The 24,957-nt window shown below is 39.0% G+C and overlaps 1 protein-coding gene across 3 annotated transcripts in view; it reads right to left on the bottom strand.

The window, feature by feature from the left end:
- The window catches only part of LOC131693028 (protein qui-1), a 292,261-nt gene that overhangs the window by 52,616 nt on the left and 214,688 nt on the right, over positions 1 to 24,957 (bottom strand). For all 3 annotated transcript variants that reach the window (XM_058980495.1, XM_058980496.1, XM_058980497.1), the window contains 2 exons: positions 16,857 to 16,974; positions 6,582 to 6,693 (listed from right to left, as the gene is read on the bottom strand). In XM_058980495.1, the coding sequence (XP_058836478.1) occupies positions 6,582 to 6,693; positions 16,857 to 16,974 (230 nt within the window). The remainder of the gene's footprint in view (positions 1 to 6,581; positions 6,694 to 16,856; positions 16,975 to 24,957) is intronic.

The raw sequence follows: 24,957 nt of genomic DNA, 5'->3' as shown, positions 1-24,957 counted from the left end.
CAAGTTATATTCTTAGAATCGCAAATGAAATTTATTTATTCAGAAAGTCTCGCCCTATATCCTCTTGGCATCTTGCTTGACAATGGCCTGGAATCATCTATTTATACTCGGCCAAAGTGGATTTTTCTTTGGCCTAGTCTGCAAGTATACAAACTTGAACGAATAACTTGAATGCGATAATTGGCCCAGAATAAGAAAATTTTCATATATGTAGGGGAGCCCGGAGCCAGTTGGCGGTTGGGGTAAGTTGGCGAAATCCCTTTTTCTCTGTTTCAATTAGACATATAGCGCTGCCTCTTCTTGTGTACCTCAAGTTATGTGAAACCCGCTATCCAATGTGTTTTTGTTGCAAAACGATTTGTTTGGTGGAAGGTGTGGGTGATATTGTGTTTTCGAGCATACTAAGTAAATTTTCTAAATTTTAAATACTTTGCGTTATTTAGGGTGATTTTCAATATATTTCCCGAATGATTATATTTTTCGATAGCGCATGAAAAGAGCTTTCAGTATCTGTATAGATATTACATCTATCCACAAACAAAAGTTCTTTTTTAAATAGTTTTTAATAAAATATGCGGTTGGGGCAAGTTGGCGGTACTATTTACAGTGCAAAAAGGTCATGAAAAATTATTTCTGGAATTCATTCCAAAGTAAGAAAATCTTTTTCTTGTGTATCTCGCAAATGTAGGAGACATTTATTCCGGCCAATTGCATGAAGAGTTTCGAAAATTTGCTTTTGAATAGGGAGTACGCGTCAAAGTGAAAATGCCTGGGTATTGAAACTGAAATATAATAGCAAGTGTCGGTTAATATAGGGTAAGGTGGGGTAAATCCGACCGGTGGGTAAACCCGACCCCCCTCTGTTATCGAAAATCGGAAGCACTCCGCGAACTAATATGAATGTTGTCGTGTAGAGCATCGAAAATAATCATACTGGTGGCATGACAGCATTTTATTAGTCTACATTGAGATACTCAAACGACAATAAGTGCGTTTTTACAACTTTTGATTTAATTTTTGTACATTATGGACTACAGAATATTTCTAATTGTTAAAGTGGTAGCATAAAAAATGTAAGTGGATTTAAATTCTTCAATTAAAGTCCTACAAAGTGCATAGATGAATTTAGTCGAACTTTTTCCATATTTTTTTTTAATTGCTTCGTAATGAAAAATGACGTGGTGGGGCAAATCCGACCTCTAAATAGTGGGGTAAATCCGACCGCTTTTTTGCTAATAAAATGTTTATTTATCAAATTGAAATATATTTTTATTGTTACCATTTATTTATTTTTTGCACAATAGTTCATAATTATAAACGAAAGACACAAAAACTTGATGAATATTGTATTCGTCGAGCAATTGCACCGATGTAAATTGGAATATCTTTACGTGCTACTGCTAGTGATTTTAACATTCCAAGATTGACATTGAATTCCATTTTGTTCATGTTACAATTCAATAACATAACATTCATTGATTTATCATTGAAAAATCATAAAATTTTGGTAATATCTGTACTAAATCAACCAAAAACATAGGTGGTCGGGATCACCCTACCATTTTTGAAAACAGCAAAATAAACTTTTTCGTAAAACGCTTGTGTTTCAAAATTTGTTCAAGATACGAATAAAATGCTATACCTAAAAAGTTGCCTAGAAGTCTAACCTTTAATTTGGTATATAAAAAGGCTTGATCCGATGTAAAATGGGCATTCTACAGCCAAAACCATTTACTAGGTCTCATTTGCCCCACCTTACCCTACAGTTTTCTTGAAAAGACATTCAGCACGTTCCAAAAGGACCCTTGAAGTAATTGCATCTCCATTTCACGCGTAGAAAAACGAATAATCGCCGATTATAAATCACAGCAGTAAACGAAAGAGAAAACTTCTCTTTCATAAAACGTTAACATCTAGTCTCGACGAGTTACGGTTTCTCTGAAATTTTCTCTCAAAGTGAATTTTAACAGTATGCTTATTGGCCGTTAACAAAAAAACACACAAGATTTGATTGCTTAGTTTTTGGCGTATCCTCACATACCACCAACTTACCCCGGGGCCGGGGTAAGTTGGCGGGTTTTCGCGTCACATATTTTTGTCTCTAAAAATGGAAACAATGCATTGAACGCTTTAAAAAATCAGAGATGTGGTCAACAGTTTGCTCATCATGCCGCGTGTTCTATTTTTCAAGATCTATCTACATCAAAGCGAAATTGAAATTGAAAACTGAAAACACCGCCAACTAGCCCCGGTCTACCCTACCATTCAACTCAGTTAATTTAGATCGGCAAATGTCTGTATGTGTGTGTGTGCGTATGTTTTTTATAATGCCACTCTTTTTTCTCAGAGGTGGTAGAACCGATTTGCAATCACTTAGTTTTACTAAATAGAAGTGGAGGCTGCGTTGAGTGAAGGAAACAACGTGCCCGTATTTTTCTGGATTATTAACGTGTTGCATGTTTCGTTTAGATTTGTTGTTTGTGTTACGACCCCGTGAGTGACCGGCCGAGTGAAGATCCGTTAAGAAATAGCAATTTCATTTTTGCCTTATCGACTCGCTCAATTACTGGTTTGCAGAAGCTTGTGTAGTGACATTGTTCGTACAACTGTTCAATAACAACAGTGCGGCATTGTGCAGACATTCTTAATAAGCGAAAGTGGTGTCCTTGAATCGAAATAAACACTTTGCTTGGCCGCTTGTGTGCAAATGACATTGCGGGAACGCACATCTCTTGCCGTGGTTTTTGCAATGCAAGTTTTTGCTGATGATGAAATCAGAAATAAGCAGATATTTTCACTTTGCAAATCCTATGCAACTCTGATGTCCGATAAGCGGCATCAAAAAGCTGTAAGAGGTGGGACAGGAAAAGAAATTGTCGAACAACTTTTAACCCTAGAACGTTGCACTTGCGTTTTCCACCCTAGAATGTTGCACTGGGGTACAAATGTACCCCACGCGCTTGATCGCAATTTTCGCAGGTAAAAATGCAAAAAAAAGAAATGTATAATACATTATTTTCTTAGTTTTTCTATTGCGGAAAACAGTGAAAGTACGGAATTTATTGAATCAATGATACATATATTGGTTTGAACAAAATAAAAAGTGAAAAAATCCCTGCATTGACTTTTTTACAAAAATTACTATAATTTTGCGAGTTTTCAACCGATTTGAAAAAAATCAAATGATTCTAAAAGTTGAACGGTCTAGAAACGATAGGGGAAATCGTCGGTTGTCGGCACCCTTATGTAGCGTTTGACAGAAACCAGATATGGACATTCTGATAAATATTATTTGTGTTATATATTAGCGCGATCTTTTTGCGCCGATTGCTGAAGCAAACAGACTCGAATGTTCTGTTCTACAACTAATAAATTTTTTGAACAAGTGAAACTCTACTTAAGTTTTTTTTATGATTTGCTTAGTGTAACAGAAAGAAGTAAATCGATCGAAAAAGTATGCGCATTGAATATTTACGATGTGATTCTATTTTGTGATTCAACGTTGAATGGCGCCGAAATGTTCGTCACAAGTTTTTTTTGATTAGTTTTCAAAAAAGATTTCTAAAATCGGTTGTCGGCACCCAAACATGGTCGGTTGTAGGCACCCCATTTATTGTGGCAAATGCTCTCAATAACCTAATCAGTATGGGTATTTTGGAACGGGCTTTACGAATAGATACCAGAGATCGATATTTGGCACCATTCTGAAAACCAGGAAGGCGACTTCCGGTTTAGCGTTTTACATTTACATGAAGAAAGCCCACCTGGTCGTGTTTTCAACCGCTAGGTAGCACCGTATATACCATATTGTCACGAGCAGATAATTTGGTGGGAGGGAGCTCGGGGTTACCCTGTAGCCCCCCTCTCCCTTTGATTGACTTCTATCTGATCTGTCTGAAGCTGGAGTGCCTGAAACTAATTCCATGGCAGTGAATGCGATCCGTCATTGCATTTGCAGTGCGTAATATTCGCACTAGTTTTTCACATACACATATTGTGGTTCTAATGAAGAATGATATTCATAATGCCTTTGATGCTTGTTGAACTGAACAAATTTTCTTTTCCCTTTGAATCGTGATGATCATCATTCATATTTTTCCATTTTTAGTAAATTTTTTTAGAGTGCCGACAACCGACCACATTTTACAAAATGGTAAACAATTATCATTTTACTAAATTGTTAATAACTTTTTTTAAGTTGACAAATGAAATTAAATTCTCCAATAAGTTATTAGCTAAGGCCTCTAGCTTTCCATTGGTATGCTTATTCCCATTTAATGTTCAATTGGAGTAATGTGAGCCAAAAACAAAAGTGTGCCGACAATCGAACACATTCCCCTATAAAATGGAATTCAGATATTTTTGAAAAAGTGCAATTATTCGGAAGAGTGAAAGTTTAAAAATCGGGTTTTGGAAAATACCACGAAATGGGGTGGAAATTGAAATGAAAAAATATGTCTGACCAGTAATACATTGGTAACATGCAACGTTATTGTTACAGCAGTTATTATATTGTACAGTTATTATACCTGTGAGCCATTGCTTTGAAAAACTATAAAAATAAACAATAAAAATCAGCAAAAATGAGAACGATTTTTTGTTCCGCTTCATAATTAAATTAAATTAATTGAATAAATGATTAAAAACGATTATATAATACTTATTGCTACTTACGTAGTAAAACAACTAGTATTTAAACTAGTATTGTCACGAATCATATTCCCCCTGACAGCACGAAACCTGACGAAACACAAACGGTAATCGTACACTGGGTTACAAACTTTGACACCTGCTTCCACGAAGGCTATAAGCAAACTAGTTATACCACCTTTTCCTACTCTTACTAGGAACTCTAAATTGAATTATGGTTAGGGTTCCAGGTCGGTAAATGCCGAATTCTTGTCTTCACATGGCTCCAAAGAAGGCGTGGGGTACATTTGTACCCCAGTGCAACGTTCTAGTGTTAAAGTTGAAATACTAACAGAGTTGAGGCAAGGAATTTCACACAGAATATCGCCGTTAATTTCGCCTGTAATTTCGTACGGAATGTCGCGAGAAATTTCGCGAATATTTACACGCACGGAATTTCACGTGGAATTTCGCACGGAATTTCGTCGATAATTTCGCGGAATTTCGTCTGTAATTTCGCGCGGAATTTCGTGTGAAATTTCGCGCGAAATTGATAGGAAATTTCGCACGGAATTTCACGTGTAATTTCGTACGGAATTTTGTGCGGAATTTGACGTGGAATTTCTCGTGGGATTTCAAAAGGAATTTCACACTAAATTTCGTACGGAATTTCACACGGAATTTCGCGCAGAATTTCGCACGGAATTTGACATGGAATTTCACACGGAAGTTCGTGCGCAGCTTCGCCCGGAATTTCGCGCGAAATTCCATGCAAAATCCCGTGCGGAATTTCGCGTGAAATTTGGTGCGGAATTTGATGCGGAATGTCGCACGGAATTTCGCGTGATTTCAGAGGGAATTTCTTAAGAAATTTCGTATGGAATTTCGCGCGGAATTCAACGTGGAATTTCGTACGGAATTTCGTGCGAAATTTCGCGCAGAATTTAGTGCGAATTTTCACGCGGCATTTCGCGCGGAATTTCAGATGGAATTTTGCGAGCAATTTCGTACGGAATTTCGCACGGAATTTCGCGTGGAATTTCGCACTGAATTTCGCACAGAATTCCACACGAAATTTCGCACGAAATTTCACGCGGAATTTGACGCGTGATGTCGCACGAAATTTCGCACGGAGTTTCTCACGGAAATTTGCATGGAATTTTGCACGGAATTTCGCGTGGTATTGCGCACAGAATTTGGCGCGAAATTACGCGCGGAATTTCTCACGGAAGTTCGGGCGGTTTTCGCCGCGAACACTTACCACTTACATACTTACTTTATTTTTTTAGTATACGAATCATTTACCCCGGAAAATCGAAGCCCCGGGTAATCGAGTTTGACCTGTATTGCAGAAGACACACCTTATTAAAAAGTTTCTTAGAATTCTTGCACAAACCAATTGAAAACACAAATCACACCTTGAAATGCTGAGAAATCGACAAGGGTCAAAATAGGTACATTTACATTTACCATAATAGGAAAATTAACCCTGACCATTTTATTCCCGATTCCAAAAAACAATTTTTTTTTCACCGAAAATACTTTTAAGGGACCCCGCTCCACTGATAATAAAAATTTCTTCCAGCCCCAAGCTAATTGCATGTCGTTAAAATATAAAAAAAATATGTCCCATATATTTATTAGTATCCAATTTGCATAATAGTCGAATGCAAAAGTTTTCAATTTTAATCCACCAAATCTATATCATTTCGGGCAAAAAGTGCAGTCATCATGAATTTTGAAATATATTTCCATTATTATCCCAGAGCTGCCGGCACCAACCCCTTCAAGTACAAATGAAAATCCAATCGCCATCAATGTCGCCACCTGTAACAACATCAACTTCACTCTCGCGTACGTGAACGCTACGATACACGTACAGCTACATGCGCTGCACTCAGAGACAAATAGAAAGTGCAAAATGATGTCAAACAGAAATCACTATGATTTACCGGCTTCCCGCTTTCGAGCAGCGACACGATGATGCTGGAGTCGTCCCCGCCGCTGATAATGTATTTGTTATTCAGTGCTAATGTGACACAGATCACTGGTGCTATGTGTTCGCTGTGGAGGAGGGAAAAAAGCGAAATGTGGAATGAGAACATGTTACTTGAGCTGTGGGTTGTGATAAAGGGATAAAAGGAGGGGTGGATATGTATAACGCTGCTTCTGCCAGGGACATTCACTCCAACCGCTACAACATGCTACCTACATGTGTGCATTCAATCGACTTATTGTATTCTCCAAACGCTCTGATAAACGGAATGACTACCGTACACTCCAATACACACAGGCTACCAAGCTCCACTCATTCCACTGGGACAACGTCGATGAGCAGAATTTCAATTTGTTTATGTATTTAGACCTTAAATTCACCCCTCCCCCTCTTTAAACAGTTTTAGCAGCCAAAATTCCTACGAAGGGTTCTTTCTAAGCCTCATATGATGTGGGATGATTAAGATTCCATCCGGTTTGAGTGATGGCAGAAAGACACACGTATCGGAGATAAATGCTGCCGGAAGGTTCGGATTATCGGTTTTGGGGAACTAATTGACACATATCGGTGGGATACGTTGGAACGGCAACGCCATCAACTGTAGGCAAAGTTGAATAGTTTACCTAAATGTTCTTTTAGTGGGATATATAAGTATGTACCCTCCGTCCCCATTAAACCAGTTCTTTCTCCGTACAATCTGCTTCCGCCTCCATCGTATCAATGGATGTAACGCTTTTTCGAAGTTTTTGCTTGACAATATCTTTCAATCGGTCGTAATAGGATTGTAATTTTGAGGATCGTATTTTTTTAGGAAATATATTGCACATTTTGCACCAAATTGGACCATTATACAAGTGTACACTTTCCTTCAAATGCATGTTCACGTTGGATCGCTTGGAAGTCTTCGGTGTAATAATAATGAAATTCCTCAGTTAATAATAAATAAGTACAAGACTCCCAAGGTTCCGATGTGAACGTGCACTTGTATCACACTTTAAAGGACAATGTAAACTTATGTGATAGTCCAATTTGGCATGATAAGTGTTTAAGTATTATTAGTTCTGTAGAAACTTTTTGCAGTCCGTTTGCTTTTGCGCGACTCAAACTAAAAATATTTTATTTTAGCAACAAGTAATTCACCCTTAAAGTCTACTTACAATACGTTTCACGGGTTATTCTATTGATAACAAGGTTATGTCGCTCCCCACATAATGTGCCACCAATCTTAAAGCTCTTAAAAGCCTAAAAAGCTCTTAAAAGCCTCGCACGAGGATCTTGTGGGATATTGGCCACACGACGAATTTCCTGATGCCAAAGCTGGAATTAATCGGTGTTAACACTGTTCGGTGGAATTGTCAACTCTTCAGTTACTATCATAAAAATAATTATTACCTCGAAGAATTCAATATTATCTGGGTGGGAGATTTTAATTCCAATTGGTCCTTGTTACTAGCACGGAGCTGAACACACTATTTATTACAGTAAGTCCATGGAGCCGGCCAAATCATAATAATCACCTTCTCTCCCGATGTTAAAATGTAGTCTCCTGCCATCTGACAAGGTTGGCTAGTAGAAAAAGACCAAAATCACAGCATTTTTCTATTCAAGATTTGCAGTTCTAAAAAAAATCGTTTTTTTTTCTTGCTGAAACCCTTGCCCTTTCCCCCTTAAATTTTCAAAAAGTTAGACCCTTTCATTTATTTAAAAAAATCGTAGTAAACAGCTTTTTTGTGTCCTAAACCATCCGGATTATTCGATCACGATCACGGTGAGTGTAGTGATGATTTGGATTATTGAATAACTATTTAATTTTAGTTATTATTGAATAACTATTTAATTTTAGTTACCATTCATAACACACTAGTGTTATGATTGATTATTCAAGATGCCACCTTATGTGTAGGTGTTGTGTATCTTCCTCCGAGCTCTGCTGATGACGCTAATGTTATTCAAGCGCATGTCGATACCGCGCTTGATATCACTAACTCTCTGGAACCAAACGTGGTTATTTACTGTTTGGCGATTATAAACAGCCTGGGCTTATATGGAAATCCACTTGTTCTGGCTACGCTTCTCCCGATCCATCTGAATCTACTTTCTTAAGGTCTAGTATTGCTTTGCTCGATGGGATGTCCATACTAAACATGTCATAAATGTGTATAGTTACTAACAAACGGAATCGAACCTTAGATCTGCTGTTTGTCAACGAGTAAGCTTCGAAAAACTGCTATATCTTTGAAGCAGATATTGACTCAAATCACCCTCCTCTCGCAGTGACACAGGTCTGCCCCCAGCGGATTTCGACTGGTTGAACCTGCTAAATCACGCAATAGATGTTGACGTTGCTGTAGATAGGTTTACAGTCACCTTAACAGATTTGTTCAGAGTACATGTTCCGGAACCTAGTCCTCGCAATAAGCCTCCCTGGTCAAATCGGCGCCTTCGACAGCTCAAAAGTTGGAAAGCAGCAGCACTCCACCATTATACAAGCCGACGAAACCAATTCACAAAGTAGGAGTTTATTATCGCCAACAGCAATTATAAATCGCACAACCGCTTTCTTTATTCCAGACATGTTTCAAAAACTCAATCCAATCTTAAACGGAATCCAAAAAGCTTTTGGTCTTTTGTAAATGGAAAGCACAAGGAGAATGGACTTCCTTCCAGTATGTTTCTGGCAGTTGAGTCTGAAAACACACCTCGTGATGTCTGCGATCTGTTTGCGAAGCATTTTCCAAGTGTATTTAAAAAGGCTTTGGCCTCCCCAACTGAAATTGAATGCGGTATCAGCGATGTTTCTTGTGATGTGTTGAACCTAAGTAACGTTAGCCTTTCCGACGAAGATATTCTTGCGGCTATTGGAAAAATGAAGTCATCAACTTCAGCTGGACCAGATGGGATTCCGGATATAATCCTGAATAAATGTGCAAGCACACTGTCTGCTCCGTTTATTTGTTTATTTGTTGTTCCGTCACCAACAGACCCCGTGGCCCCAATGGTGGTTACTTAAACTAATTACATTTCAGAATACGCATTATTTTAGTTTTTATCGAATTCTTCGTCAGGTTGAAGTCAAACGCCGTCGTCACACTGTTAAACACACGCTGGAGTCCGGTAACAGCGCTCTGGCGCCCATAGTTAGTTCTCCTGAACGGGATTCGCAGAAGAGAGTTATTGCGTAGAGCTCGAACGCGATCTTGAAGATCGAGGCGTCCGAGGATTGTAGGGCAATCCACCCTGGCAGACACTAAGTCCGAGGAGAACAGAGCTCGAGAGCAGTCCTTCCGGATGCTTAGAGTATCGAGCTGTATTAACTGACAACGGTTTGCGTAGCTTGGCAGCTGAAATCTGTTTTGCCAAGGAAGATGTCGGAGGGAAAAGCGTATGAACCGGCGTTGGATGGCCTCGTTTCTATCGACACCGTTCTGGTAGTAAGGGTTCCAAACAGCAGAACAATATTCCAGTGTTGAGCGAACCAGCGCGCAATAGAGAGATTTTAAACAGTATACGTCCTTAAAGTGTTTCGCTATTCGGAAGATGAACCAAGCTGTCTTGATGCCTTATCAACAATGGATGATGTATGTGGTTTGAACGTTAGTGCCGAATCCATGATGACTCCGAGATCTTTGACGTTAGAGTGTCTTGGAATACTCGACTCGAAGAGATGGTAGTCAAACTGAATCGGATGGCGTTTCCGCATGAACGTAACGATTGAGCATTTGCTCGGGTTTAAAACCATTCTGTTTAGATCACACCACGTACTAAAGCTCTCCAATTCACTCTGAAGAAACTCTGCATCGGGCTTATCCCGTATTTGTCGAAACATTTTCATGTCGTCGGCAAAAGAAAGGCTGTGTACTTGTGATTTGATCTTGACGTCACTAAAGTAGAGGAGGAATATCACTGGACCGATATGGTATCCTTGTGGGATGCCGGATGTAGCGTAGAATGGTGTAGATAGACAGTCCTTAATGCTGATTTGGAGTTGCCTTCCATCGAGGTAGGAACGAAACCACCGCAGTAGTTGTCCATGAATACCGATTTTGTCCAGCTTCGCTATTGCGATATAATGATTGATTTTGTCGAAGGCCGCAGATAAATCCATGTAATCCGTCAGCGAGTCCATCGAGTACATATGTTGTGAACGAGAGCAGGTTAGTCGTTGTCGATCGTTTAGGCATAAAACCGTGTTGGTCGTCTGCAATGTATTGTTTGAGGTGAAAGAAAACAGGGTCTAAGACAACCAGCTCGAATAGAGAGAGATTCCCCGATAGTTGTCAATGTTCGATTTGTTTCCTTTTTTGTGAACTGGAAACATGTGCGCTGCTTTCCAGCAGGAAGGGAATGTTCCAGTATTGAGTGATAGCACAAATACTCGCCAAAGTGGTTCAAGAAGCCCGCTGATGAACTTTTTGACAAAAATTGAGGGAACGCCAAGAATGGCAGCATTATCGACACAAATTCGGTTGATGGTTCGTCCTGGAGAAGGAGTTAGATTTGAAGCGGCAGCGACTTGTTGTGGGAAAAGGCTCTCGTCGGAAAAAACGCTTGAAAATTTGTCGGAAAACAATTGGCAAATTTCCTTAGTGTCGGTGCCTAAAACTCCATTTAATGACATACAAGATGGTAACCCGGATTCTTCTCGCTGCTCGTTCACATATTTCCAAAACGACTTGGGCTTGGATTTCAGTTGACGTTCGACGTTTCGCACGTCTGCTTTGCTGTTTGTATTCGTGGTTGAGTTGAAAGTAGTGGTTTCGTAATGCAAGTGTCTTATGCTTCGAGATTTTTTTAAAATGCGGCTCGTTTGGCAGTTTTTAATCGTCTAAGCACTGTTGATTGCCTGGGAGGGTGTTGATTTGTGCTGACTGTTCGGTTTGGCACATGACGGTCGATTAGGTAGTTAAGAATATTAGAAAACGTCATCGCTGCTTCGTTCGCGTCATCATTGTTAAGATTTTCGTCCCAGTTTATATCCAACAGCGTGCTAACGATGCTGTCGTAGTCAGCGTTTGTAAAATCGTAGACGATAGAGCTTGAGACGTCTTTAAAATTCACTCCTAGGTTACCAGCGAGTACAAGATGTAGTGGGGGATGATGGCGCACATACTAAAGGTGTCGGAGCGGCGCAGCAGTACGGAGCGTAGTCCCGGGCACTTACAAAGCAGAGGTCCAATGTACGTCCATTCTCGTTGATGATATTATTAATTTGCCGAAGAGTGCGCTATTGTAGTTGTCCAAGATACAACTGGCATTGTTGATAAGCGCAGACTTTTCGATATCCAATCGTAGAAATCCATTACTTGCCTGGCACCAGGTCAAGCCAGGTAAGTTGAAGTCGCCCAGTATAACAATATCATCAGACGGGGCAGCGATCGAAGTGATGAAAGAAACAGAGGAAAGATGTACATCGATCAGGCTGTAATCACGAATTCGGTCAGGTGGAAAATACACGACACACAGGAAGAGATTGCGATCGGCAAGTTTTACTGATATCCACACTTGCTCGGAGCTCGCCCACCGCTCATCGTTGATCACTCGGGCTTTTATACCATGGCGAACGGCGATGAGTACACCACCACCTGATGTCTTGTGGCTGTTGAGGGCATTGCGATCACAGCGGAAGACATCAAATGTTGACCCAAACACCTGGCGAGACAGAGTACGGTTGTCGAGCCACGTCTCGGTTAAGGCGATGACGTCATAACAGCATCCCGTGGTCACGAGCAAATAGCTGTCCGTTGATGAATTTAAGCCACCAACATTCTGGTAGTAAATCTCGATGTTATTGGATGACGGATCAGGTTCTGCAGAGAGCGAATCAACTGCATCGCGCCCCAGAATGTGACGATCATCATCGGCGAGAGAAATGGTTGACATCTGGTCACAAGATGTTAGAGCAAAAGGCAAATTACTGGAAGCGAAGAATACATCAGTGCTTGAAGTGTTCGGATCAGATACTTGCCATTTGTGGCGGGTTGGAAGACACTTTCACCCATCCCACACACAGGACCGGGACGACTGATGATCGCTGGCTGCAATTGCTCGACTGTGGCGGGAGGATCGAGGGCTTCAATAGTGCCAACTGCGGTGCATCCCAGTATGCGTTGAACCCCGATGGTGCGATGCGGAGAGCAGGAACGGGACGGTAGTAGCTTACGGCGAGAGTTGGACGATGAACTAGAAGCGTGAATCGGTTCAACCGTTGTATCGTAACAATTAGTGTAATACTTGCCGAGAAAGGCGGCTTGGAAGACCCCTTCTCCACCCACATATACAGGACCGGGACGACTGCTGAACGCTGGCTGCAAGGGCTGGACTGTAGCGGGAGGATCGAGGGCATCCATTGTACCAACTGCGTTGCGTCCCAGTATTCGATCACTCCTTCACAATGGCGGTCTAGGGGGCACGTTAACATTAACCTGTGATAATATATCTGGGGCATCTATCTTACTAGTTAGAAGCTTTCCAATAAAAACAGCTAGATATATTTCTTCTTTTGGCAAGGGTATCCATGTCTAGTAATCGGCAGCGATTGACATATGGTGGTAGCTCCAGTGGGTTTTGCCATTGTAAAGATTTGAGAGCGTAACGAATGAACCTAGCTTGTACTGCTTCAATTCTATTTGTCCCGTGTAGACGACAGCTGACGCTTCGAGAATAGAACGGACCAGAGAGAAGTACAGAGATCGCAAACAGTACGGATCGGTAAATTCTATTGCGATTCTTATGATGAAACCAAGGTTTCTAATTTGCTTGGAATATAATGTTTGAATAATGATCTTTGAAGGCCAGCTGTGAATCCAGCAGCACGCCAAGGTCTCTTACAACTGACACTCTTTCGAGTGATTGTCCTGAGATAGAATAATTCCAAGGGATTGGATTTTTTCTGCGAGTAAATGAGATCACAAAGCATTTGGACACACAGAGAGTTAAAAAGTTACGAGTACACCAATAATAGAAAGCATCTAAGTGTCGCTGTAGTGCGATGCAGTCTTCTATGGAACGTATGATGAGAAATGGTTTCAGATCGTCAGCGTAAATTAGTTTGCATCCCGGCGGTAAAATAAAGCAAACGTCATTGAAGTACATTCTGTTCTATTCTAACCCTTACACAGCCAGTATTGAAAAGCATCCTGGAAAACACTGCAGTTATACTTTAGTGTTTTTCTTGTCAACATTAATATTTGAAGTAAACGTCATTGAAGTACAAGGAAAAAAGTAAGGGTCCGAGATTGCTTCCCTGGGGAACTCCCGACATGTTGATGAAGCTATATGACTCATGATTTCCTAATTTTACTGATAAGGATCGGCCAACGAGATATGACTTGAGCCACTCCGTGAAGTTTCGAGATGCAACCTTCGCTAGCAGAAGAGAGTGATCGACGCGATCAAATGCCGCTTTGAGATCCGTATAGATAGCACCTACTTGGGCCCCAGACTCTATTTGTTTAATACAGTGCGAGGTAAACTGAGCTAAATTCGTAGTTGTGGATCTAGCTGGGAAGAAGTCATGTTGTTCTGATGATATGTATGTTTTGGTTGCTCTGAATAGTACATTCCCTACTAGAATCTCGAATAGTTTCGATCCTGCGTAAAGAGAGGTGATGCCGCGATAGTTTGCCACATCCTGTTTATCATCTTTTTTAGAAACGGAAACATGACCGATTTCTTCCAACACAGCGGAAACACTGCTTGGGAAAGCGATTGATGGAAGATTAATTTTTTTTGGTTCAGTGTATTTTCACCGATTAGTTGTTTGTGTTGATCGCTCCAGTTATTTTTTTAATATTTGACGTGATTTGTTCCGTTTAATCATCGTTTATCGTATCAGTCGATTCTAAATTTTGTTTGCTCCCTTGATATTGTGAAGTTTTAAGTGTTTTCTGCAAATTTTGTTTTTGTGTCGTGAAAAATCCAGTGAAAATCGAGATTGTTTACATCATCGGACCTGTGTGTAATTACCTACAAAAAATCACGCTCTCACTTCGCCACCTGCACGCGGGTAGAGGAAAGTATTTCCCACATCATAACTTGGCGCACAGTGAGACGAAAACGAAAAGTCGGATCTAGGGCGGGTAGAAAATCGGCATTATGACAAGTGCATGCGATCACTGCACGAAAACCGTTAAATCGGACGATGACTTTATCGAATGCATGGGATTTTGCAAAAATGTGGTGCATATACAGTGCGGGAAACAACTCAACAAGCCGTTCTTGAAAAAACTTGCCGAAAACCCAAATTTATTTTGGATGTATAATGAATGTGTCAAGTTGATGAAGTTTGCTCGCTTTTGCGACACCGTTTCCTCGCTTTGGTGTGTTATCGCTGCTATCGCTGGGAAAACGGATGACGTCTGTGCTGAACTAAATGCAGTGTTATCAAAAAATAACAAATAGCAAATTTTGCACCTCGCCAGAAAGGTTTCAACAGCCACTCCAGTCCGGCCAAATTCCGGGACCTCTCGACCACCTCAGAAACGTCGTCGCGAGGATGGCCCTGATCCGAGCAGTATACTTGACGGCGGTCGAAAGCTAGTCGATAATAGCAACATTCTCTCGGTTCCACCTACCACTCCGTTGCTCTGGATGTATCTTTCCCGCTTTCATCCCAGCATTAGCAAGGAGACTGTCGAAAAAATGTCCAAAGAAGGACTAAACTGCAACGAGGAAATAAAGGTTATTCCGCTTGTTAAAAAAGGCATAGACGTCAGTACTCTGAACTTCATATCCTTCAAAGTTGGAGTTCACCCAAAGTACCGTGAAGCAGCTCTTAACCCTGACACATGGCCGCAAGGAATATTGTTCAGGGAATTCGAGGATAGCCGTACCCAGAACATTTGGTGCCCACCGACTGATTTTCCTCCGCCCTCGGAAGCCGCATGTATTCCGCTAATGCAACCCGGCCCATCAACCCTACAGAGGACTCCGCAACGATTGGCAATGCCACTATATGTCAATCGCTGCCGTTTACTAGACTAGATATTTAAAATCGCGAGACTTTTTAAGACTTAACTTTCAACGTACTGAATATGGCCAGAACGAACCCATTAGGGCAATGTGCAATGTATTTAATAAGGTTTATGAATATTTCGACTTTTCTGTATCAAGTAATGTTTTTAAAGATAGGTTTAGACGATTTACTTAGCATATAAGATAAACATGAAGAATTATTTTAAGACTGATTGTTATTTAGTTAAAATAAATGTAATGTAATGTGAAACTTTGTTAACCATGTGTGTGCCAATAGATAGTGAGGTTTTTACGCGCATTTGAAGATCCATCTTCAAATGGGCTTTTCCTCCTCCACCTTCATTAAGACCATTATAGGTCAGATGAAGAAAGAAGTTTAAATAAATAAATAAATTATAATTAGTTATAATGACCCAAAATCGATTAAAAACGCCCAGTAGAAAAATAAATTTTCATTCTTAGTAGAATTATCATCGTTTCCCCAAGCTGTTCATCTTACCCGCACAAACTACCGTTTACACCCACAGATATTTGTTTAGTTTCTTATTACTTTACAAAAAGAATCCTAATAACTTTTAAAAACATGATTTACTTGGACACCCGAATATGTCATAACCTTTAAATAACTGTTTTATTTAAAATATTATGTATACCCTTAACATGTCCATCTTATCTTTTTGGCCTAAAAAGTTTCCAAAGAATCGAATTTTTTGGTAATTTAAATAACACTATTATAGCTATAATAGCTGCGCATCATATTCAAATTTAGCCTCATTTGCATTGTGCAAGCTAAGAACATAGATATTCGACGAAATACTGTAGCCAATTTCATATGCAAATAATAAGATTCATTCACCTTTTTCTTTCCGGTAGGTTTCCTGAAGAATCGATAAAATTATGAATAAGCAACCAAGTTAACTATTCCAACATAACAGAGTTGTTGCTTTGACACATTAGCATAGATAAGCTGCTAGTGCTACCACGTCGAAGCTTGGGTCTTGGACGTTGAAATAATAACAGCAGATTGCAGTTTGAAGTGAACCGATTTGCATGCATATTCCGTACTGTTCCACAGATTGCTCCACAATTGCCCTTAGTATCTACCATTCGACCAACACTCACGCACATTCCCATTCGTACACATCGTACAGCAAAACTTCGACCAGCTTCGTTTGGGGGAAGGAAAGACTCGGGCAAATTGGAACCATGTCCGGTTCGGTTTGCTTCAAGGCTGGTGCACACAGAAAAACAACATTACCATAATCTCAATTTCATCGTCAGTGTTTGCATGTCCCATACGATAACGGATGTGTCCTCGGATGCTGTGAGGAGGTACTGCGATTGCACCTTCATGAATGTTACCGGACCACTGTGACCTGTGGGAAGGAAGAAATGCAGAACGTAAGTAACCTGTACATCGAGGATTAGTTACTATGCAGTTTGCAGTTGCAGTTGCATCGTTACGAGGGATGGCTGTCCAAGCCGTGGGATTGGATTCGTATTGTATTTAGCATCAACAAAGCATGCTTTGAATGTCGTTCGAGAGGAAGGCAGCATTGCATTGGGATGGATTCAGCTTGTAAGTACCTTGGTACTGCGGATTAAACAATGACACACTAACTTTCCTCGTCAAAGCCAACCAAACTTATTTTGCAGTTGTAAGGCTTTGTGGGCAAATGTTTGGTTTCTAATAAGAAAAGTGGCATGGCTCCATTTTTATTTTTATCTTTTTAAAGAGGACGGTGGGGAGTTGTGAACACCGTCAATAGCCGCTAAGCTATAAATGATAAAAATGTGGTAACTACTTTTAAATGTTTCTACTGCCATGACGTCACTTTCTCATTAGTAAATGTTGCATTGACTCATGTTTTTCGTGTTCAGGTAACTAGCGAATAAATATACCAAACAAAAAGTTTTTTACACAATTGTATTTGTGGTATTACGAATCAGATAACTTTTCCATCTCATCTTTAGTTTAGAAATATCTTAAAATATATCTTCTATAGCCCTAATAAAAATAAACCACAAAAATATTCCATTTCTTCTACTTTTTGCTATGGTTCACAACTCCCCACCAAGTTGAAAAATACCGATTCCACGCATTTCACGTAATCTGCCGTATCTCAAATAAGATAATGATTATATTAAATTGCTTCAGCCTGTGGGTGTATTAAGGTGTCCTTTACAAATATCAATAAAAAAATATTGAAAATCGACCAATGTTTGTGGTTATTATGCCCCGAAAAAAATGTTCACAATTCCCCACCTTCCCCTATATATTGCTCTAGTGAATACTAAATAACCCTCAAAAAAAATTTCGAAAACTTTTCTTGATATCTATCGATACTTTTTGTATTTTCTATTCTATTCTATTCTAACCCTTCCATAACCAGCATTGAAAAGCATCCTGGAGAACACTACAATTATTCTGCAGTGTTTTTCATGTCAATATTAATATTTGAAGCATATTTTCATATGTGGCAAAGATTACAACGGCCAGATCTACTGTGAAGAGTTGGATTTGAAGATGTTTCAAAATTAATTAACGAATTGTTTTGAATCTTAAAGGAAGAAGAAACGAGGACAACCGTACCGACCCTTTCAGTTTAAAAGAAATATAATAAATCGTTGGGAGTGATTTGGCTAAGTAGGTTAACGTCACTCCTTTGGTCCTTTGGTATGAGACAGGGGTATTTACACCTTGCCCTGGCTAATAAGCCTAGGATAAAGCGCCGTTACTCGCGCTTTATCGATACTGTTTTGTATTTTCAAAATAAAAACTACACTAGATAGTAATATTATTGGACGATTTTATTTAATTGTAGGGGAAAGTGGTCGGCTGTCGGCACCCCTATGTAGCTTTTGACAGAAACCAGACATGGACATTCTGATAAATATTATTTGTGTGCTATATTAGCACGATCTTTTTGTGTCGATTGCTGAAGCAAACAGATTTGAATGTTCTGTTCTACAACCAATATATTTTTTGTTATAGAAAGAAGTAAATCCACCGAAAAAGTATGCGCATTGAATATTTACGATTTGAATTTGTTCTATTTTGTGATTCAACATTGAATGGCACCGAAATGTTCGCCACAATTTTTTTTGATCAATTTTCAAAAAGGTTACTAAAATCGGTTGTCGGCACCCAAACATGATCGGTTGTCGGCACCCCATTTTTTATGGCAAATGCTGAGTTCTCAATAACCTAATCAATATGTGTATATTTGAAACAAGCTTTACGAATAGATATCAGATCTCTATTTTTGGAATCATTCTGAAAACCAAGAAGCATATCAGTTCTATTGATTTTTTCCAGTAAGGGACCTGTTTATCCAACAACGCATCTAACTCAAAATGTGTACATTTAGGATTGAAAATGCTTTACTCGACTATATGCCGGCTGGCGAGAAAATTAAGTATATTCCTTGTTTGGACGTGAGTTGTTGTTTTTTTTTCCTTTTTCAAGGATTTAACGCACCCTACTAGAGACTGGGAGATCGCAGGTTCAATTCCTGCTTAAGGACATATCTTTTCTCAGTGTTTCCAATAAAGGTGAATTTTCACCGTTTCTTCATTCTCACCGTTCCGGTCATTCTTTCTCTGTCTGTTTTCCAGTGGACATGTTGAGAAAATTAAGGTTTATAAGCTTGTGGTCATAACTTTTTGGGGCGTCTAGAAATTCGGGAAACATTGCGCTTTTCTAAAAATTTCATGTTCTAAAATTTTATTTTACTCGGGGTTCCTTTCCAACCAATTTTTAGGAATGCTACGCTATTCAGATTCTTTAGACAATTCTACCCAAATTTGATTAATTAGAGTCAAATACTTCGACGAGGAATTTGGGATATAGTGCGATCGAAAAATTTCACTTGGAAAAGCGCGTTAGTACACGTGGTCTAAATATATTGCTATATTATTGATATATAATATTGCTTTCCGGGCCAACAGTCTGGAAAAGACAGTTGCTTTGGGCGTTTACATGTCTCGTGTGACTGTTAGGATTATTGTGTCCAACTGGTGTCTAATTTGTGTATAGGGTTGCAACCTCTGGAGAGGCTTTGACCCGGAGATTTTCACTGACGTTGGGGATGGTAGATTGTGAGCGAAACTGGACCGAAATTGGAATCAAAGCGATTGCTCGACATTTCAGAGGTTTTCACAATCACCGTAAACTGTTATGTTTTTGCCAAGCTTAGTACGTACCACTCTTCCATGGCGTTATAAGAAAGCTGAACATTTTTCGCATTTGGTAACGGTTTTGTCGGTGTGGTATTTCACTTCCCCAGTAACGTGCCAATAATACAAAAGCACCAGCTACTCTCGCTGTGGTGCATAAATCGAACGAGCGTTGCTATCCTCCACAACTAACAGGAAAAAAGAGGGAAGTAAAGTAGACAGGGCGGTGCTATCACATGGAAAGCACTATGTGGTGTCGGTAATCACTATAGATCCCAACAAAGGATCAAAACTCACCCTAGCCAACAGTTAAGGGTCGCTGCAGAAGTGTAGCAACAACACCGGAAGAATTCGTTTGATGTTGATCTAGCCAGTTGGATTAGAACAAATCCGCCATACATTAGTGCAGCTGCAGATAAGCATCATCAACAGTGAAGTGATTTGGTAAAACTTTTACATCAAGCCTGAAGCGTAATATTACCTATTAATTTGTACTCAATTTGATTTTCGTTTCATTTTCATGCTTTTGCGAACGAAATCAGCGATGTTTGGTGAAGTCATCTTTGCCACCTTGAAACGAAGTATTGGTCGGGTAAAAAAAATCTGATCCAACTTAGACTTTTTAAAGTAAAAAAAATCTGATCCAACTTAGACTTTTTAAATATTTTGCAAAGAATCAATTAATTATGTTTCTTCTTAGAAAACCCGGAAAATTTTTTGAAAAACACGGAGGCAACCCAATTATGTACTAGATACATCGTCTAACTTGGCCTTAAGGTGTTTCTATTTAACAAGGATATGAATTTGAAACATCTTCATTTATATTAGGTCTTGTGCCATTCATTCGCAAAATGATGTAATCCATTTTTTCTCTAATGGGAATTACTATTGCATGATATTAAATCAATAAAGTAATCTTTCACATTGTATTGTGTTTACTAAGTTACCAACCGTTCTTATTTTGAAGAACATGTCCTTTTTTCGAAGTTTTTGGGAAGCGTCCTTATTTCACTTCAAATGTCCTTAATTTTAGTCTCCAACCTTAGCATATACAGGGTGGTTCAACATGAAGTTTTTTAACAGGGCAATTTCTAGTAGTTAATGGGTACTAACTGCAAACTGTCATGCTATTGTATGTTAGTATTGTTTGCCATTTCAAAATGGAACGACTTACACTGGCTCAGCATCTTCGAGTTATTCAACTATATTTCGAAAATCAGTGATGTGTGGGAAATGTGTTTAGTGCACTCGGACCATAATATGGTCGACATAATCGCCCAACTGACTCAACTATTCGCCATACAACCAAAAAGTAAGCGTTGTAGTTTTCGTTATTGGATGATTATCTAACAAATCGACCACATCCAGCACGCAGTGAAGAAAACATAGCGGCGGTACACCGAGTGCGTACACGAGAACGATTTGCACAAGGCAAAAAGAGTCAACGCTAGTGATGATGAGAGTGACAAAGAGAAAACTAGTGCATCGAACCTACGTGAACACACACCGTGTACGTACATGGAGTTCGGTTGTGCAGGCGAACATGTGCACGTGTTTGAGTACGAAATAACATGTTTGAGTTCGTACACGAAATGTGGGTGTAATATGAGCACAGAACCAGAGCGAACATTGTGTGCGATGTGCATTAGAGTGGGACATGGTTATATGAAAAAAATAAAATTTAGCTCCGAGTAATTTTTTGGGTTCCATTTAGCTCCCAGAACTACTCTGCAAATTTTTAGCTCGATCGGTGAAACTATATTTTTGCGCCCACTGTTTAAAGTTTACATGGGATTTCGTATGGGGAAATTGTCTTTTGTAAATTAATTCTTCCAAGAGTCGCCCGTTATCTCCTAAAAATAAGTAGATGTCTGGTTTTTATAGGAAATTTGTCAAGGAAACAAAGTCTAGAAGACTGCAAAACGATCTGATACTTGTGGAAAAAGTTATTAAGCAAAAACCGATTGATGCCCTGAAGATTGATGAAAATTTCATTTTTCATAGCATCACTGCTTTTGACGATCTAATTATATACAAAAATTTTAAATTTCTCTTATTATGTACAAAAGAAGCCTTAATTTATCCCTCAAAATCTTTCGAAGTGGCCAAATACTATAGATAAACGATTTAGACACATTAAGAGAGGATTAAAACAAAATTGCGTATAATTAGACAACCAACAGCAGTGGTGCTAGAAAAAATTAATATTTTATCAATCGTCAAAGCATCAATCGGTTTCTGCTTAATAACTTTTTTCTCAAGTGTCAGCTCGTTTCGTGGTTTTTGAGACTTTGTTTCTTTGTTAATTTTCCTATAAAAGCCACGTAACGATTTATTTTTAAGAAGTAATGGGCGACTCCTGGAGAAATTATTTTGTAAAAGTTCATTTTCCCATACAAAATCCCATGTAAACTTTAAACAGTGGGCGCAAAAATATAGTTTCACCGATCGAGCTAAGAATTTCCACAGTTGTTCTAGGACCCAAATGGTACCTAAAAAGTTGCTCGGAGCTGGAATCTAATTTTTGTCCCACCCTAATGTGCATATGGGAAGACTGTCATTAAAAATTGGACCAGTTGAATGGATTACCTGAAGCGCCAATATGGTCAACATTTAAAAGAAATTGTTTCCTAACAATAAATGGCAAAAAATGTTCTTTCGATTGACAAATAAACAATTCGCGATTTACTCCATTTTTCAATTTTTTTACTAAAATAAAAAAACGTTATGACGAATCACCCTGTCTTAAATTATAGAGTCTTGACAATCTGTAACTGTATTAGTATGTTCAACGATTTCTTTTCCTCCACCTGTCATAGATGGAGGAAAACAAATCGAAAATAGCTTTTCGGTCGTATTATTTTCATGATGGAAACTGACCAACCGATATTGTACGTCTCCGGAATTAGTTTTGGAGGGACATAGAGTATTTCAACATCATTATAAATACTATAGAAGAGCTATTTCTAACGTTTAAATTGGCTGACAGTTTTATATATGACAGCTGGAGGAAAACAAACCCCCAATTAGTGTGTGTGAAATGATTTGCATAGAACTCTATTCAGATCAACTTTGTTCCAAGAGAATCAATTTCAATTCCTTCCAGCGATTTTTTTTTTCTGTTAATGTATGCTCTCTGTGACTCATGACAACCAACATTTGTTTTACTCAGAAGTAACCAAAATTTGTTGGATAGCTTAACCGTTGTGTGTCCGACGCGGTACCCGGGTACCTTTTTAAGTTTCAATTAATTAAATTCCTATGTTTTATCCATAGCTGGAAATTGAAACTTTGTGACATCTTAGAACTTCACTAAGTCAAGCTTTTGGGTTAATAATATTGTTGATATAGTAAGGGTGGGAGGGAGGAGGGGCTCCTGAATTTTTTTACTACGTAACAGGCCGACGTGGGTACCCGGGTACCCACAAAACTAAAATGCCCATAACTAAGGTAATATTAAACCGATTTCGAAACTTTTGGCCGTTTTGGATCCAGGAACTCATCCACTTTTGGACTTGGTGAAAATGAATCGGATTACTTCATTCGGTTCCCGGTATTCCGGGTTTCCGGAAGCAGGTTCCAGTGCTGGGGTACTATTTGCGAATTTCAATGGAATACTAGCAATATGGGTAACAAAATTCTTGGAATTGCATCAGTAGGCTGTATCTCATGGTTTTGGAACCATTTGGTGATTTGACCCCGGAACGGACATTCCGGAGCAGGTTCCCGTGGGGCCGTGAGTGACCATTCCATTCCAATTCCATTTTTCAAATTGCCATAAGGTCCCGTAACAATAAAAAACAGACTTCCGATACAATTTGAAGAGTTTTGATACTCATATTGCTAGTACATTATTAAAATTTACAAATCATATCCTAGTACTGGAACATTACTCCGGAAAATCCGGATTACCAAAAACCAGATCCATTATTTCGGTTCTATTGTACAGAATCAAAAAGTGGACGAGTTCCTGAATCCAAAATATCTAAAAGTGTCCAAATCGGTTAAAGGAAGCCATAGTTATGAGCATTTCAATTTGTGGGTACCCGGGTACCCTCGTTGGCCTGTTAAAGGTGTTTTTTTTTATTGGACACATAACTGTTAATATAAGGTTTGGCCAAAGCTAAGACAAGACGTGACAATCGGCTTCTTATTTTTCCTTCGGCATTCTTCTTTTCGCCTATTTTCACCCTGCCGAAATCTTCCGAACAGTGTTGCTATTTTAATTAATGAAAATGGAGTTTTGTTAATTTATTTTATTCCGACAATGTTTTGTATCTTGAATCCACTATATTGATGAAGGGCACCGTTTTTCCATATCATGAGTGTTTAGTAAGGTTTAATGAAGCCATTTTCTGAGTAATTTTTGATTATAGTGTGATTTCTGTCTTATTTTTGTTGCAGTTAATCAACTACGTATACGGTAAATGCATGATAAATACTTGTTTCACTTTACCGCACAATTTCAGTTCAATTAAGTTATTTTTACTTTTTTAACGATACTAATTTTGTTTGTCAAAAATAATGACAATCTTTTCCTATAAATATAGCAACACTGCCAAACATCATTTCGATATCCCTGCAGTAACATTGCGTACACGCAAACGAAAAACTACCTAAAATTGACATATTTTGATTCAATCTCGGGGTATAGTGGAGGAAGTTAAAATTAGGTAAACCGTGTTGAAGGCAAAAATTACAACTCATTGGTTTTTATACTCAAATTTAAGTTAAATTTTCCTAATTTTGAGTATACCCCAAACAACTCAAAAGTACCTTCCTCCACGGAAGACCTCGACTGAGCCGACTTTTTTTAACTTAAATTTCATTTATTCATGTTTAGTTTTACATTTTTGTATAATATTACAGTTTAAATGATTTAGCATGTGCTTTTCATCTTTGATGAGGCGACTGAGTCGAATCTCTCGTTTTGTTTTTGACAACACTAATAAGTGCGAAAGCGTCGCACAACTCAAAAGTAAGTTTCTTTTAACTTACTTATTCTGTAGGTTGTTTTATTTAATATATGCACCGTACAGGTGCAAAAAGTCAGAATCAACCAATCATGCAGGAGCTGGACCATTCTGACGTAAAATTGGAACAAAAACGTCCCCCCCCCCTATTGTCACGTCTTGTCTTAGGGCCAAAGTGGTATCATCGTTCGGTATTGGCACTACACC

Source organism: Topomyia yanbarensis, chromosome 3, assembly GCF_030247195.1.
Source record: "Topomyia yanbarensis strain Yona2022 chromosome 3, ASM3024719v1, whole genome shotgun sequence".
NCBI classification, from domain to species: domain Eukaryota; kingdom Metazoa; phylum Arthropoda; class Insecta; order Diptera; family Culicidae; genus Topomyia; species Topomyia yanbarensis.
This window is presented reverse-complemented; position numbering and strand designations above follow the sequence as displayed.